Source organism: Chrysoperla carnea, chromosome 1 (assembly GCF_905475395.1).
Source record: "Chrysoperla carnea chromosome 1, inChrCarn1.1, whole genome shotgun sequence".
Classification (NCBI taxonomy): domain Eukaryota; kingdom Metazoa; phylum Arthropoda; class Insecta; order Neuroptera; family Chrysopidae; genus Chrysoperla; species Chrysoperla carnea.
Window position 1 is genome coordinate 134,496,732 of NC_058337.1, and position 13,991 is coordinate 134,510,722.

General features: G+C 29.9%; 1 protein-coding gene across 1 annotated transcript; it reads left to right on the forward strand.

Annotated features, from left to right (window-relative positions):
- Positions 1 to 6,005: 6,005 nt before the first annotated feature.
- LOC123305101 (engulfment and cell motility protein 1) lies at positions 6,006 to 9,271 on the forward strand. Its single transcript, XM_044886717.1, has 2 exons — positions 6,006 to 6,566; positions 7,115 to 9,271. Exons 1-2 carry the CDS (start codon positions 6,149 to 6,151, stop codon positions 8,872 to 8,874), a joined length of 2,178 nt encoding a protein of 725 aa, XP_044742652.1. The 5' UTR covers positions 6,006 to 6,148; the 3' UTR covers positions 8,875 to 9,271.
- The last annotated feature ends 4,720 nt before the right edge of the window (positions 9,272 to 13,991 follow it).

A 13,991-nucleotide genomic window follows, 5' to 3' on the forward strand; every position in this document is an offset into this window, starting at 1 on the left:
TATTTTTAATGAGCATGTTTGAAAACTCGCAACGGTTTTTCGTTCATAATCCCTTTGATCTGTTTTACAATATAAATAAATAACATTAAGAAAATGGTTATTTAAACGCTAACGCGTAAATAATTTTAAAATTGTTACATAAGTCATTGTATAAGAATTTCATGGAAATGAAGATTAGAAAATCATTCATATTCTGCTCTTGATCGAATGATAATAGTATAGATGATCATAGGGTCGAATCTTTTAAGTGGCTGCAATTTTTTTTTCTGCTTTGAAGGACTGATGAATTTGTGAAAATCGACTAATTTTGATTTTATTGACACTTAAATCAAAATTTGTGTCTACGATAAATATTTCTAGATGATACGAATTTGAGATTCAATGGCGGAATTACATTAAATTGAAGAAAAGAAAATTATCGCCATTAAGGAGATTTGAACCCTCAATTATTAACCTAACAACTTATCGCTGGATCAAACTCTTCAGAATTTGAAAGATTATACTTTCGCCAACCTTTTAAAATTATTTCCATGTTAACGTATAAATATTCTCGATATAACATTAAACCGACTGTAGTTTTAGTAGACCGAACCAAAGTTCAATTTTTTATTACCCATTTTTATATATCTTAAACATAAAATGAAAAATATAAATACACAAAATGGTAGGATATAAATAATTTCTTGTTTTTTGAAAATTATTTTCTAGAATAGCCCTTTGTGTTAAAAAATATATTTAAAAAAAAACGCTTGTTTAAAAAGAATATTGTGTTGTGCCATAACTTTGTCTGTACATTTTTTTAATAATATTGTTCATACAAAAATAAAAAAAACGTAAATAAGGTAATCTTCTGTTGTGTCAAATGTTATAGGAAATTTAGATTAAATAATATTCAAGAAAATAAAATGTTTGACACCCCAAATTAAAGAAATTTAAATAAAAAAAAATATACTTCATTTTAAAAAACAAAAAATTTAAAAATTAAATTTAAAGCCTATAGCATTTCGATATTATCACAAATTACAAAGAAAAAAATTAATACCATTATTAATGAAAAAAAAATACTATCTTAACTAGCAATTAAGAAACTTTATAATTACAGTAATTAATAAATAAAAAAAATTATAATACCATTATCTGATGGATCAGGTGAAGTCTGCTCTTAAATTAATATTAAAATGTATTAAATCGTCTTGTAAATCACATTCAAAATAATTTTAGTTTTCAAATACTCTTTTTATAATAAAACCCTTCAGAATTTGAAAGATTTTTTTAATAAAAATTCCGGTTAAGTGGATATGAATCCTTGTGAGTATTATTTAGCCGTATCACAGAGTTGTGATCACTTAAATATTAAATTTCTTACTATTTCACGGAATTCTCTTAATGAGGAATTCAATAAGCTGACAATCTTGAATCCTAATGATATCGAAGTTACGCAGATTACATGTGATAGATCCCGATGACGCACTGGGATTTTGCAGGATTTGACCGATGATATTATATGCGATGCCTAAATCAGATTTAGAAGTGGTCATATTATCCCAAACATTGAATTCCTTTAATTTTTAGAAAAATAAACAATTATGAAATACTTTTTTTTATTCTAATACATATTTTTGTCTATAAAAGCTTTTCCGTGTGGTTTTGATGCAAATTCTCTCTGATATACAAAATTTATTATTTTTTAAATCAAATGTTTTAGTTTAATTTGACCAATTTTGAACGAATAAATATTTTGCAAAAACTAAATATGTTTGATTTAAAAAAAATGCATTTTTGAAATTACCATCTCGATTTTTCTAGCAAATTTTACTGACATAGTTCAAACTAAAAAAAAATTGTAAACTGCACAAATTTGAGAAGTGTTGTATATATTTTTATGTATCGCTTAGGGTAAATTTTCGTGGATTTATTACATTTTAATATTATTTTAAAACGGTATACTAAATGTATCAGTGTAAGTTTTTGGTAAAGTTAACGGCAAAAAAGAAGATGGGGATTGATTAACAATTAGCTTATTGAATTCCCGCCCTCATTCGTCAGATCCTTACCAATATTCTATGCCAATACATTCAGTATATTTATACACAATATGAATACCTAAGTGTTGTATGTGTTATTAGTCATTGCAAAATTATTGCTTCTTTGATAATATTATTGATAAAAAAATTAATAAAAAATAAAAAAAAGTACAATAATAACAAATTTTAAAATAAACACATATTTTCTTCCCGTGACGTCATTGCCCCAATTTAAAGCTATTGTGAACGAACTTTGTTTTTATTTTTATATTATATATAAATAATTGTGTATAATTGTAGTAAGTTGTAAGTAATCGTTAAGTAGCCTGTGTTTTTTTTACGATTAGTTTTGTTTTTTAATTTTGTTTTGTTTTTAAACGTTTGCATAGCATTCAGTGACAAAACCTGATACATCGAAGGGTAATTAAAAATGTGTGATTATTTTAAGATTGAATATTATTTTATAAAATTATACATAATTACTAGATTAGGGTTGTAATAACCAAAACATCTCGCACAGATAGTATTTTGTCTGTGTGTTACCGAACTATTATAAAATTATCTGATTTTAACTATAGCTCTATATATAAATATATATATTTAATCTAGATTATAAGCAATGATCGAGATCTGTAATATCTATCAATTTAAAATTATCGCATGTAATATTGATGATCTCTCAATAAAAATGCGATTGTGTACAAAATTTATTGTTTTATTTTCCTTCAAATTCTTAGTTCCTTAATCCATTTATTATTAAATTCACAACCACAAAAGCGAAGAAAAGGAGATGAACTCCAATACATATATTAATGAACCCTCAAAGTACAAATTTCGAAATGATACCCCCAAAAGGCTATCGCTTAGTCTATGAACTATTAATTTATTATCACAAATTGCTTTTGATAACATATTATTATTCAAGTACTGGAGTAAATTTAAGCAAAAAAAGGCTGTTATATGGATTAAAAGTTCGAGCAACGAAACTTTGGGGTTTTTCTTTTCACATCAAAATAAGTATTTTTTGAAATTTTTTACTTTCGCGGAGTGGTGCAACATGTCTAACCAACAAAATGGCGTCAAAAATGGAATTTTTTTCAGAAATTTTATCATTTTTATTTTATATTCGCAAGAGGAGACATCGGTGCATATCCAAATTTGGTAGGTTTGTAGTCAATGTTAAGAACTACTCCTCATATTTTTTTGGTGGGGTTTCGTCCCTTCCCCTCCCAGTAATATATATATGTATACATACATATGGTAAAACAGTTCATTTGGCTATAACTTGAAAAATATTTGATTGATTTTAATGAAACTAATATCAATAGTAGGTTTTATTACTTACAACTTTCGGTTAAAATTTTAGCAAAATCCATTAAGTAATTCGGCCCAAAGTTCCAATTTAGTGAATTGTTTAAAATGGCTGCCATTTTATGCCATTTTGTCCTACGAGGTTAAATTTTTTTTTAAATTGTAGCATTTTTTATTAGCTTTTGATTTAATAAGAAGTGGCTCACACGTAAAATGACTCCTTGGTCCATATTTTTGCGAAAAACGGAAAATTTAACACTTTCTGGAAATAATTGTTTGGGGGGTGTATGGACTGGCTTTGGGGGATGTTTTTTGCTTTGGCTTCAGAAAAATATTTTTAAAAGAGGTCTATATGGTTTAAAGCAAAATTTTTAAGTTTTAACCCCCGCGCTGTTAGGGGGAAGGAGTGTATGGAATAAATGTATCTTAAAAGATTTTAAAAAGAGGTCAAAATCGTTTAAAATGCTAAAGTAACCTAAAACTTAAGATGCTTTTATTAATATAGCCCTTTTTACAACATCCACCCCCTCCCCTCCCGCTTTCATACTTTTTGCAAATTAAAAATTTTTATGACGTATAAAGGGGTTTTTGGGGTCGCTGATCTCGAATTTAGCAAAGGATTATCAAAAAAATGATAATATTTTTAGGGGGTGTACTTATTTGGGACAAAAATTCGCGTTCAGCTACCTCAAAAACCCTTTATACTTCATACAAATTTTTAATTTGCAAAAAGTATGAAAGCGGGAGGGGAGGGGTGAATGTTGTAAAAAGGGTTATATTAATACAAACATCTAAAGTTTTGGGTTACTTTAGCATTTAAAACTATTTTGACCTCTTTTTTAAATCTTTTAAAATGCATCTATTCCATACACCTCTTTCCCCTAATAGCGCGGGGGTTAAAACTTAAAAATTTTGCTTTAAACCATATAGACCTCTTTTAAAAATATTTTTCTGAAGCCAAAGCAAAAAACACCCCCCCAAAGCCAGTCCATACACCCCCCAAACAATTATTTCCAGAAAGTGTTAAATTTTCCGTTTTTCGCAAAAATATGGGCCAAGGAGTCATTTTACGTGTAAGCCACTTCTTATTAAATCAAAAGCTAATAAAAAATGCTACAATTAAAAAAAAAATTTAGGACAAAATGGCATAAAATGGCAGCCATTTTAAACAATTCACTAACTTGGAACTTTTGGCCGAATTACTTAACGGATTTTGCCAAAATTTTAACCGAAAGTTGTAAGTAATAAAACCTACTATTGATATTAGTTTCATTAAAATCAATCAAATATTTTTCAAGTTATAGCCAAATGAACTGTTTTACCATATGTATGTATACATATATATATTACTGGGAGGGGAAGGGACGAAACCCCACCAAAAAAATTTGAGGAGTAGTTCTTAACATTGACTACAAACCTACCAAATTTGGATATGCACCGATGTCTCCTCTTGCGAATATAAAATAAAAATGATAAAATTTCTGAAAAAAATTCCATTTTTGACGCCATTTTGTTGGTTAGACATGTTGCACCACTCCGCGAAAGTAAAAAATTTCAAAAAATACTTATTTTGATGTGAAAAGAAAAACCCCAAAGTTTCGTTGCTCGAACTTTTAATCCATACACAAGGCGTAATTTCACTCTACTAAAGGATTTCTTCCCCTTTTGCTAAAGTCTCAAATGTCAAATATATTCTTGGAATCGCTAACATTTTCTGGACATGTTTGGCATTATTTTAAAATTGGTGCAAAGTTTTTAGCCTTGGCAATAAACCACCTAAAAATATCCCAACGATGATAAAGCCATCTCATATGATACAAAAAAGAATAGATTACAGGCTAAAAATACAAATTAAAGAAAACAAATGTAGAATTTGATTAGTCACCGCAAATGTCCAAATTGATGCCCATTTTAATCCAAATATTGCTGATAACGGGAAGTAATGGAATCGTAAACGTGATGAATCATTTCATTAAGAATTTTGTTGCATTCTCTATGAATTGCCGACTTCAATTTATCGACTGTTGTCAATTTGGACAAATAAACCTCATCTTTGATGAATGTCCACATAAAAAAATTAAGCGACATGAGGTCTGGAGAAAGCGGAGGCCATTCTATAACGCCCATTCCATCTGTTCGGCAGATTTTCATTGTGACAATCTCTCATATTATATGATGATAGTGGAGAAGTACTCCATTTTGTTGAAAATAATAGTTATCTTTATCATCAAACTGCTCACAAATACTTGGAATGATATCTGCAAACAATAAATTCAAGTAAACAGCACCAGTTTGTATTACAGTGTTATCAAAAAAGAATGTTCCAATTAAACCCTGCGTCGGTGGATCTATCTTATAAACTCTTTTTTAAACCGCCTTTGCACTTTTATAACGTTCTCACACTTATGGTAGCACTTTAAAATAAATTTACGTTTTTCAAAGGCTAGTCTAATATCAGCCATTATTTTAAATAGGTTACACCTAGAAAAATAATATAAATAAGAAAAAATGAGATATTAAACTGTGTATACATTTTTTGGGCACTCCGTATTTAGGCAATCCAGTCTTTTGTTTCACACTCTCTATACTTGGTATTTCAAATATCGGTTCGGTATTATTCTTTAAAATATTAGTTATTCCACCGGGAAGTGACTGATGATAAGGGGCTGGGCTGTCACTAGTGTCATTGATGACAGTTTTTTAATTAAATATTTTAATTTAACATTTTATTAATAAAAAAATGTATGTTTTTTAAAATTTGTGTAATGTATTTTTAAAGAAGTGTTTTATAATTGATATTGTGTAAGAATATTATGTCAGAAATGAAGGAAAAAGATGCAAATATTGTTAAAATAGCTGTGGAAATGACCGATCAGGTCCCACAGCTAATACATTTTAATCAAACTCAACCTTTAAGTACAATCATCAAAGAATTGTGTAATGGTTGGGGTCTAATGGGACCAGAACAATATGCTTTGCAATTCTCTGAAAGTAACAATCAAAATTATATTACGGAGAAAAATCGTAATGAAATTAAGAATGGTTGTGTGCTTCGTTTAGAGCATTCAGCAGCTAAAACAGCTCAAGATATTTTTCTCAAGTTAAATAATGGTACGAACGAAGAGAAAACTGCAGCTTTACAAAAACTATCAACACTTAGCCCTGATATGACTTTTGCACTTGAGTTTATAAATATACAAGGCTTAGCATTGCTTATCAGCCATATCGAAGGTATGTACTTTTCATATAATACGGATCAAAATCCAAAACCTATCTTAACTTCAAATTCAAAGTTACCTTAACTTCAAATTCGAACCCAATAATTTTCCCTGGAAGTTTTCGTCATTTATGCATGCATTTCGGTTCTTTTGTTGAACCCGATAGATTAGTATTATTTTGGTAAGCCATTGATATAAATTGAGTTGGTGATTAGCATGAACAGAATATACTCTAAGTTTTTTGAGTCTTTCTCAGATTTCCTGAGGATCAGTGTTTGATCGCAATCACAGGGTTAACCAAAAAGCCATAAAACCCGCAGGATCATACTAACTCGAGTCCATAAAAGGGATGAAAAACCCGTGGATCAGTGAATGAACGCAATCACCTCGATAAACTATTAATTTTTCACCAGCTCCGACAATGGATTCGTAATAGACGTAAAATATACTTTAGTTTTTACCTGACCTTCTTGAAGCTTTTTAAACACGATTGTATCCGAATAACCTTATCGTATTCAAATCTGATTCAGAAATAATTAAAGACTAAAATTTTCGTTACAGGCGGTAAATTTAAAACCAGCATGTTAGCGTTTGCATTGCTGTCATTCGTCGAATTAATGGATCACGGAATTGTATCGTGGGATGTTCTAGAAAATCCATTTATTAATAAAATTGCAAGTTTTCTAAACAATCAAACTCCTGCGCCTGACGCAAAAGTTATCCAAGCATCACTTTCCATTTTGGAAAGTATTGTCCTAAACAGCACCGATAAGTATCCACAAGTTGAGAAAGAAGTTCCATTAACAAATTTAATCGTTCATTTACAAAACGTTCAACATCCGGTTATCCAACAAAACACAATCGCATTAATTAATAGTTTATTCTATAAGGCAGACGCACAAAAACGGACCACAATTGCTTCAACACTAAGTTCGAAACAAATTCGAAACGTGATATTAAGTAACATAATTCAATATGCATCGGGGCAAGTTCGTACTGAAATGGCGTATCAATTATATGTCCTACAAACATTATGTTTGGGTCAACTTGAACAACGAATGATGACAAAAATGGATCCTCAAGATCAAGATGCTCATGATAAGATCAAAGAATTACGTCGAATTGCATTCGATACTGATGGAACATGTAATTCTAACGATGTTACCGCCCGAAAACAATTAGGAACATTTGCAAAAGATTACAAAAAATTAGGTTTTAAATCGGATATTAATCCGGCGTTAGATTTTACCGAAACACCACCGGGTATGCTTGCATTAGATTGTATGGTTTATTTTGCTCGAAATCATACCGAAAGTTATACGAAAGTTGTTTTAGAGAATAGCTGTCGAGCTGATGAACATGAGTGTCCGTTTGGACGTACCAGTGTGGAATTAGTAAAGTTGTTATGTGAGGTTTTACGTATTGGGGAAGCCCCAAGTGAACAAGGACAAATTTATCATCCTATGTTTTTTACACATGATCATCCTTTCGAGGAATTTTTCTGTATTTGTATCGTTCTGTTAAATAAAACATGGAAAGAAATGCGTGCAACGATTGAGGACTTTGTTAAAGTATTTAGTGTTGTTCGGGAACAAATTACACGTGCACTTGTGACTCAACCACCTGGATTCGATAAATTCAAACAAAAATTACAGTTATTAACATATTCGGAAATAACAAATCTTTGGCAACAAGAACGAACTAATCGCGAAGAATGGGAATCTCATGCACGACCAATCGTTGAATTAAAAGAACAAATAACACCGGAAATAATGGATTTAATTCAACAGCAACGATTAGCGTTACTAGTTGAAGGTACACGATTTACGAAGTATTCGTCGCGTGGTCAACGTATTAAAGATAAATTTTGGTATGTACGATTATCACCAAATCATAAAATATTCCATTATGGTGATTGCGATGAAAAATCTACGCCCAGTTTGGAAGAATTACCCAATAAACTGGCTGTAATCGATATTAAAAGTTTGGCGACGGGGAAAGAATGTCCACATATGAAAGATGCCCGTGGACGTAAAACAACTCATCAACTTGCCTTTTCATTAATTTTGGATTCGGTTGATGTGACGTCCTTAGATTTTGTAGCACCGGATGAGCAATGCTTTGATTATTGGACGGATGGTATTAATGCATTACTTGGCAATAAAATGTTGAGTAAACAAACTGAAAATGATTTGGAAACATTGTTATCGATGGAAATTAAATTGAGATTATTGGATGCGGAAGGTGTTGATATTCCACAAGATCCTCCACCAATTCCAGCTGATCCACCAAATTACGATTTTTGTTACGATTTAAAATAGATATTTCTTTTATTCGTTGAATACTCGCTATTTTTAACTGTTTAAGGTGATCCTGTATCCAATCGGAAGACATAAAGTGTCTTCTTTGCACGTCAATCTGATGTTCAGTTAGGCTCTCAATAATTTAAACTCAGGGTCGAGAACGTTTTTTTTAAATAAACTATACTCCATGAAATGACCTGAAAAACATTTATTTCGAGAGGCGTGTGCGTTTTTGATTCCATTGAGTGAGTAGTAACGTTATTTTTATCATTAAATATACGAAAAGGTACTAAATTTTCCCTAGTAATTTTCGGGATCACTTTAAAATATTTAAATGTTTTATTCCATTGGGCTGCGAAATATTATATTTATCATTTTCCGCCCAAATTATTTTAAAATGCATGCAAGTTTTAAGTACAAATTTTAATAATTTTCGATTTTAAGTTAACATAATCTACGTATCAAAAATAGTTGTTTCACCCTAAAAGACCTGCTAAAATCAATATTTCTCAAATTTGAATGTAACTTCGATTTTCCTGTTGATTCGCAGTCTTCTCTATTAATAAGTTTTTTAATTGTGATGGAAATTCGAATGTCTATCTGTGATTTTTACCAAGATATCTTACCTTTGATATCTTGGTAAAAATAAATAGTTCTAATCTTCTACGGACGAGTATTTCGTTTTTATCCTTGAGCACAATTAATATTTTTAATTGCATATAATCCTTGGTGGATCTGTTAGTAATCGTCGATGAAGATCGTCTTCAAATAATGTATTTTTTTGTCTACGATTCGTTAGGTTGCGCTATCCTGAAGTTATGTTAATAAGAAGTTAGAATGAATCTACATCAACCTTCTTATGTGAGTTACCAGAAGGCCAATCTCTAGCCCGTAGAGATATTATAAGAATAGAGTGCGCGATAGAACAGTGAGAATGTCCACAGGTAAGAGAGAGTTAACACTGCCGAGCTACCGTGTCATTTCCTCTATGGTGACGTCATCATATGATACATAGAGATACGCTATTTTGACTATTATTGGCTCAGCAGCGTTCTTACCTGCGGACAATCTCACTCTATTCTTATAATATCTCTCTGCTCTAGTTAATCCAATTTTAATTGGGTTAAATTAATACTGTTTGGCGTTTTTTATGCTACTATTAGAAGAGTGTGATATTGATTCACTCTAACAATCAGGAATGGAAATCAGGAAAATAGTTAGGTTCGTTTTTCTATGAAAAATCATGTGCTCATGTCAAATGTTTTTCCTGAAAATCAATGATATTGATAGTTTTTTAAACCAAATTCTAAGTTTTATTTAAGAATGTATCCATAATCATATTCTATCGAATATTTATATCTGAATATTCAAAATAAGACGAGTAGTAGCACTAATTATTAATAGTATTTTAGAAAATATATTAAGGATGTCGCATATATGATCTATAATTCATAAAGTTATTAAAAATATTCATCACAAAAAAGGCAACTAAAGGTTGATTTAATTGAGAATGACTCAAACTGACATTGACGTTGTTTAAAATGAATAATTTCATCATTTTGATATGGCATTTTTTAAAAAGATTATTACGCATACATTTCCATTAAAATGACGAATTTGTTCATTTCAATGTGAGTAAAGAACACAACCAGTATCAGTCACAGACTTGCATCAAGTACTTTTATTAAAGAAATCTTCCTAGTACATATAATAGTAAGATATAACCAATCAAAGAAATCTCGGTAATTTTTTTAACACACGAGTACGATGAAATATCAGTGTGAGTCATGCTATTTCAGTGAGCGTATTCAACAGATAAAAAGCACGGCCTCTAAATTTAGCAGAGTTATATATATTTTCTGCAGTTAGAAAGAAATAGGCGATATATGAGGGTGCTAAATTTACAGAGAAACTACCGTTTTTCTAAGCCGCTCGTTTTCTGCTGAATACGGCCAATGAATGTATCTTTCTTGTTTGTAGGTATACTAAGTTTAGTCCCAAGTTTGTAACGCTTAAAAATATTGATGCTATAAACAAAATTTTGGTATAGGTGTTTATAAAATCACCTAATTAGTCCATTTTCGGTTGTCTGTCCGTCTGTCTGCCAACACGATAACTCAAAAACGAAAAAAGATATCAAGATGAAATTTGTATAGAGTACTCAGGACGTAAAAAGTGAGGTCGAGTTCGTAAATGACCAACACAGGTCAATTGAGTCTTGACCTATGGGCCCGTAAGACCCATCTTGTAAACCGTTAGAGATAGAACAAAAGTTTAAATGTAAAAAATCTTCCTTATCAAAAAATAAACAACTTTTGTTTGAAACATTTTTTCGTAAACTTCACTGTTTACCCGTGAGAGCGCAAAATAGGCGTAAATTGTAGAGTATTTATTATATGGGGATATCAGTTACGTATGTGTGACATGTATGTATGTGTAATGTGATAGAGTAATCAACACTGTTTATGCATGGTATTTCAACAATTAACTCAGTCAATTGTTTGTTTTCACTTGTTTATTTATAGAAAAAAACAAAAAAATGCGACATCCATTATATTCTCGATTACCATTTATTAAAAAAAATATAAGTAAAAGCCAAAGAAAATAAATAAACAAATTGAATCTCTATGAATATAATTTATTTATAATTTTTATATTATTATTATAGCATTACGTAATTAATAAAGCATCCATTTTACATTTTTATATATATTATAATATTTATATTTTTTAAATGATAAAAACTATATTATTCATAAACTATATATCAATATTATAAATATTTTAATTATTATAAATGTTATGCGTGCATAATTTTTTTTATTATTATTTATATATTTCATTATTAATAAATAAAATATATTTTATATTCTTATCATAAATTACGTCATCAATAGTTTTATTTATTATGTGTTTTATTTAAGGAAGTTATTACAAATTATTCTTTAAATAAAAGTTTTGGATTTTATAGAACGATACATCATGAATGATGCAAAGATAAACGTAGCAGGGTTTACAAAATACAAAATACAAAATGTGATGATTGGGTTCGTTCCGTAAACCTCGCACTCACAAAGAAGTTATCTTCATTGAAGTAAGGCTACGGCAGTTAAAATGTGAGTATTATATCGTTGTATTTATAAGCTAAGTTTACGTTAGAGTGTCTGTCTTAGACACACTTGACCATAAGGTCCGTTGTGATAACTCATAACTAAAAAGTTGGTCTATGAACCCTATGTTGGCCCGGTTACTACTCCATGAACCATTTTGAGATGTTTAAGAACCCTCAACAGTGCTTTGACGTCAAGGGACTTCAGATCGGAGAGGTTATCAAAGAAGGGCTGATTCAAGCAAATCTTCTCATGTCAAGAGAGATAGAGAAGACCAGACATTGTAAATGAAGCTAAGTTCATCATATTTTTAGAAGATATTGTATCAAATAAACTATAGAAACATTTGGAAAACAGTTAAATTTATCTCTTTGGCAATATTGTTGCCAACTGACGCTTTTGGTTTGATTTGCTTATATTGGCCTTTGGCCTAAGAGGCACACTTTTTTTTGCAACAACTTCCTATCAACATAAACTTAAATATAAATTAATTGATAAACTAATCAAATATAGGCATAGCATTTGACAATTTAATTATATATTTTTAATATAAAAATACTCATTTTATCAATATTATCAAAAAATATTGACATTTGTAAAAAAATGATATATATTTGTGGTAAATAAATAGTCTTTAAAGTGGTTTTTATGAGCATATTGAATTACACGTAAAATTTATGCGTCAAATTTATATCACGTTAGTGACATTGCTCGAATATCCGTTAAATAGACGGTATTTTAATGCTAAGATGTCAGCGCCACGAGTGAAAAAAGTGTGAACTATATTTTTTTAGGCTCAGCTGATTTTTCCATTGAATGAAGAGACAAGAGATGTATAATATTTATTTCATTAAATTTATGTTATAATATCTTTGAAAAAATCACTTTATGTCTATGCGAGCTTACATTTATAGTTCTTTTTTCTATCGCTAGATAGCGCCTTAGCATTAAGGTCCCATAATCATCTACAAAAAAAAGCACTTATAATTAACTCGATTTCGATAGTATGTAAAGAAATTTTAATATAGTTAGCTTACAATTGTATTTGTGTAAATAGCTTTGATGATTATAGCTAACTATGTTAAAATTCAATCGCACATTATCGAAATCGAGTTTTTTACTAATGAATTTTTTGTAGATTATCGCGTTATAAAATCGATAAGCTGTTTACACCTAAGTGTACAAGTGATTAGAGATTTCATTGTTTCATTTAGATTTTCGAGTACAAGTAACATAACTCGCTAGTTTTTAAAAAAATCAACGCCATCTTTATAAATCTACCAACCAAATTTGTAATTTAGTTCTAAATATTGTTATTGAGTGTAAACAGCTCATTATATAAAAAAAATATTGTCTAATCTTAATTAAAGAAGGCTACTTGGACAGTGAATTACTGGACTGATTATATGCGAATGAATTATGAAGCGTGTTAAAATTATAAAAGGCATTAAGAGTGTCCAAACATTAAACTTAAAGAAGTTGTATATGAGATATCTTTTCAACTGTTTTTTATTTTATTTTTATTTTGAAATAGTAAAATGAGTGTTCAGTTCTAGCTACTAACCGTGTACTACGTAATTTTCTTTAACTCATATTATCAATATGACTCCAATATTCATCGTTTGAAAAATTGAAACGCAAGGTATGATCGAGGGCCTTTAAAATTAAGCACAAACAAGGCCTTCGATGGTATCGAACTCGACATATTGATTTAGTCATCGAAGAATTCTATTTTTCACATAAGCGAAGCCCAGTGTAGCTACGGTGGTCATATAATACACAAAATGGCATGAAATATTCTAAATTAATTTACGTTCGGACACTCTTGATAGAAAACCCTTTATAATTTAACTGTTTTAACCTAGCGTGTTTATTTAGCAGATAATACTCTTGCTTTATTGATTCATTGTTTTTTTTTTTTTAAAGTAATAATGCCTTTTTATGAAACCTTGTGGTTTAAGAGAAACTAAGACGCTGTGAAATTATATTCTTTTTTTTTCATTGACCAAAAAATTTTCAACGTTG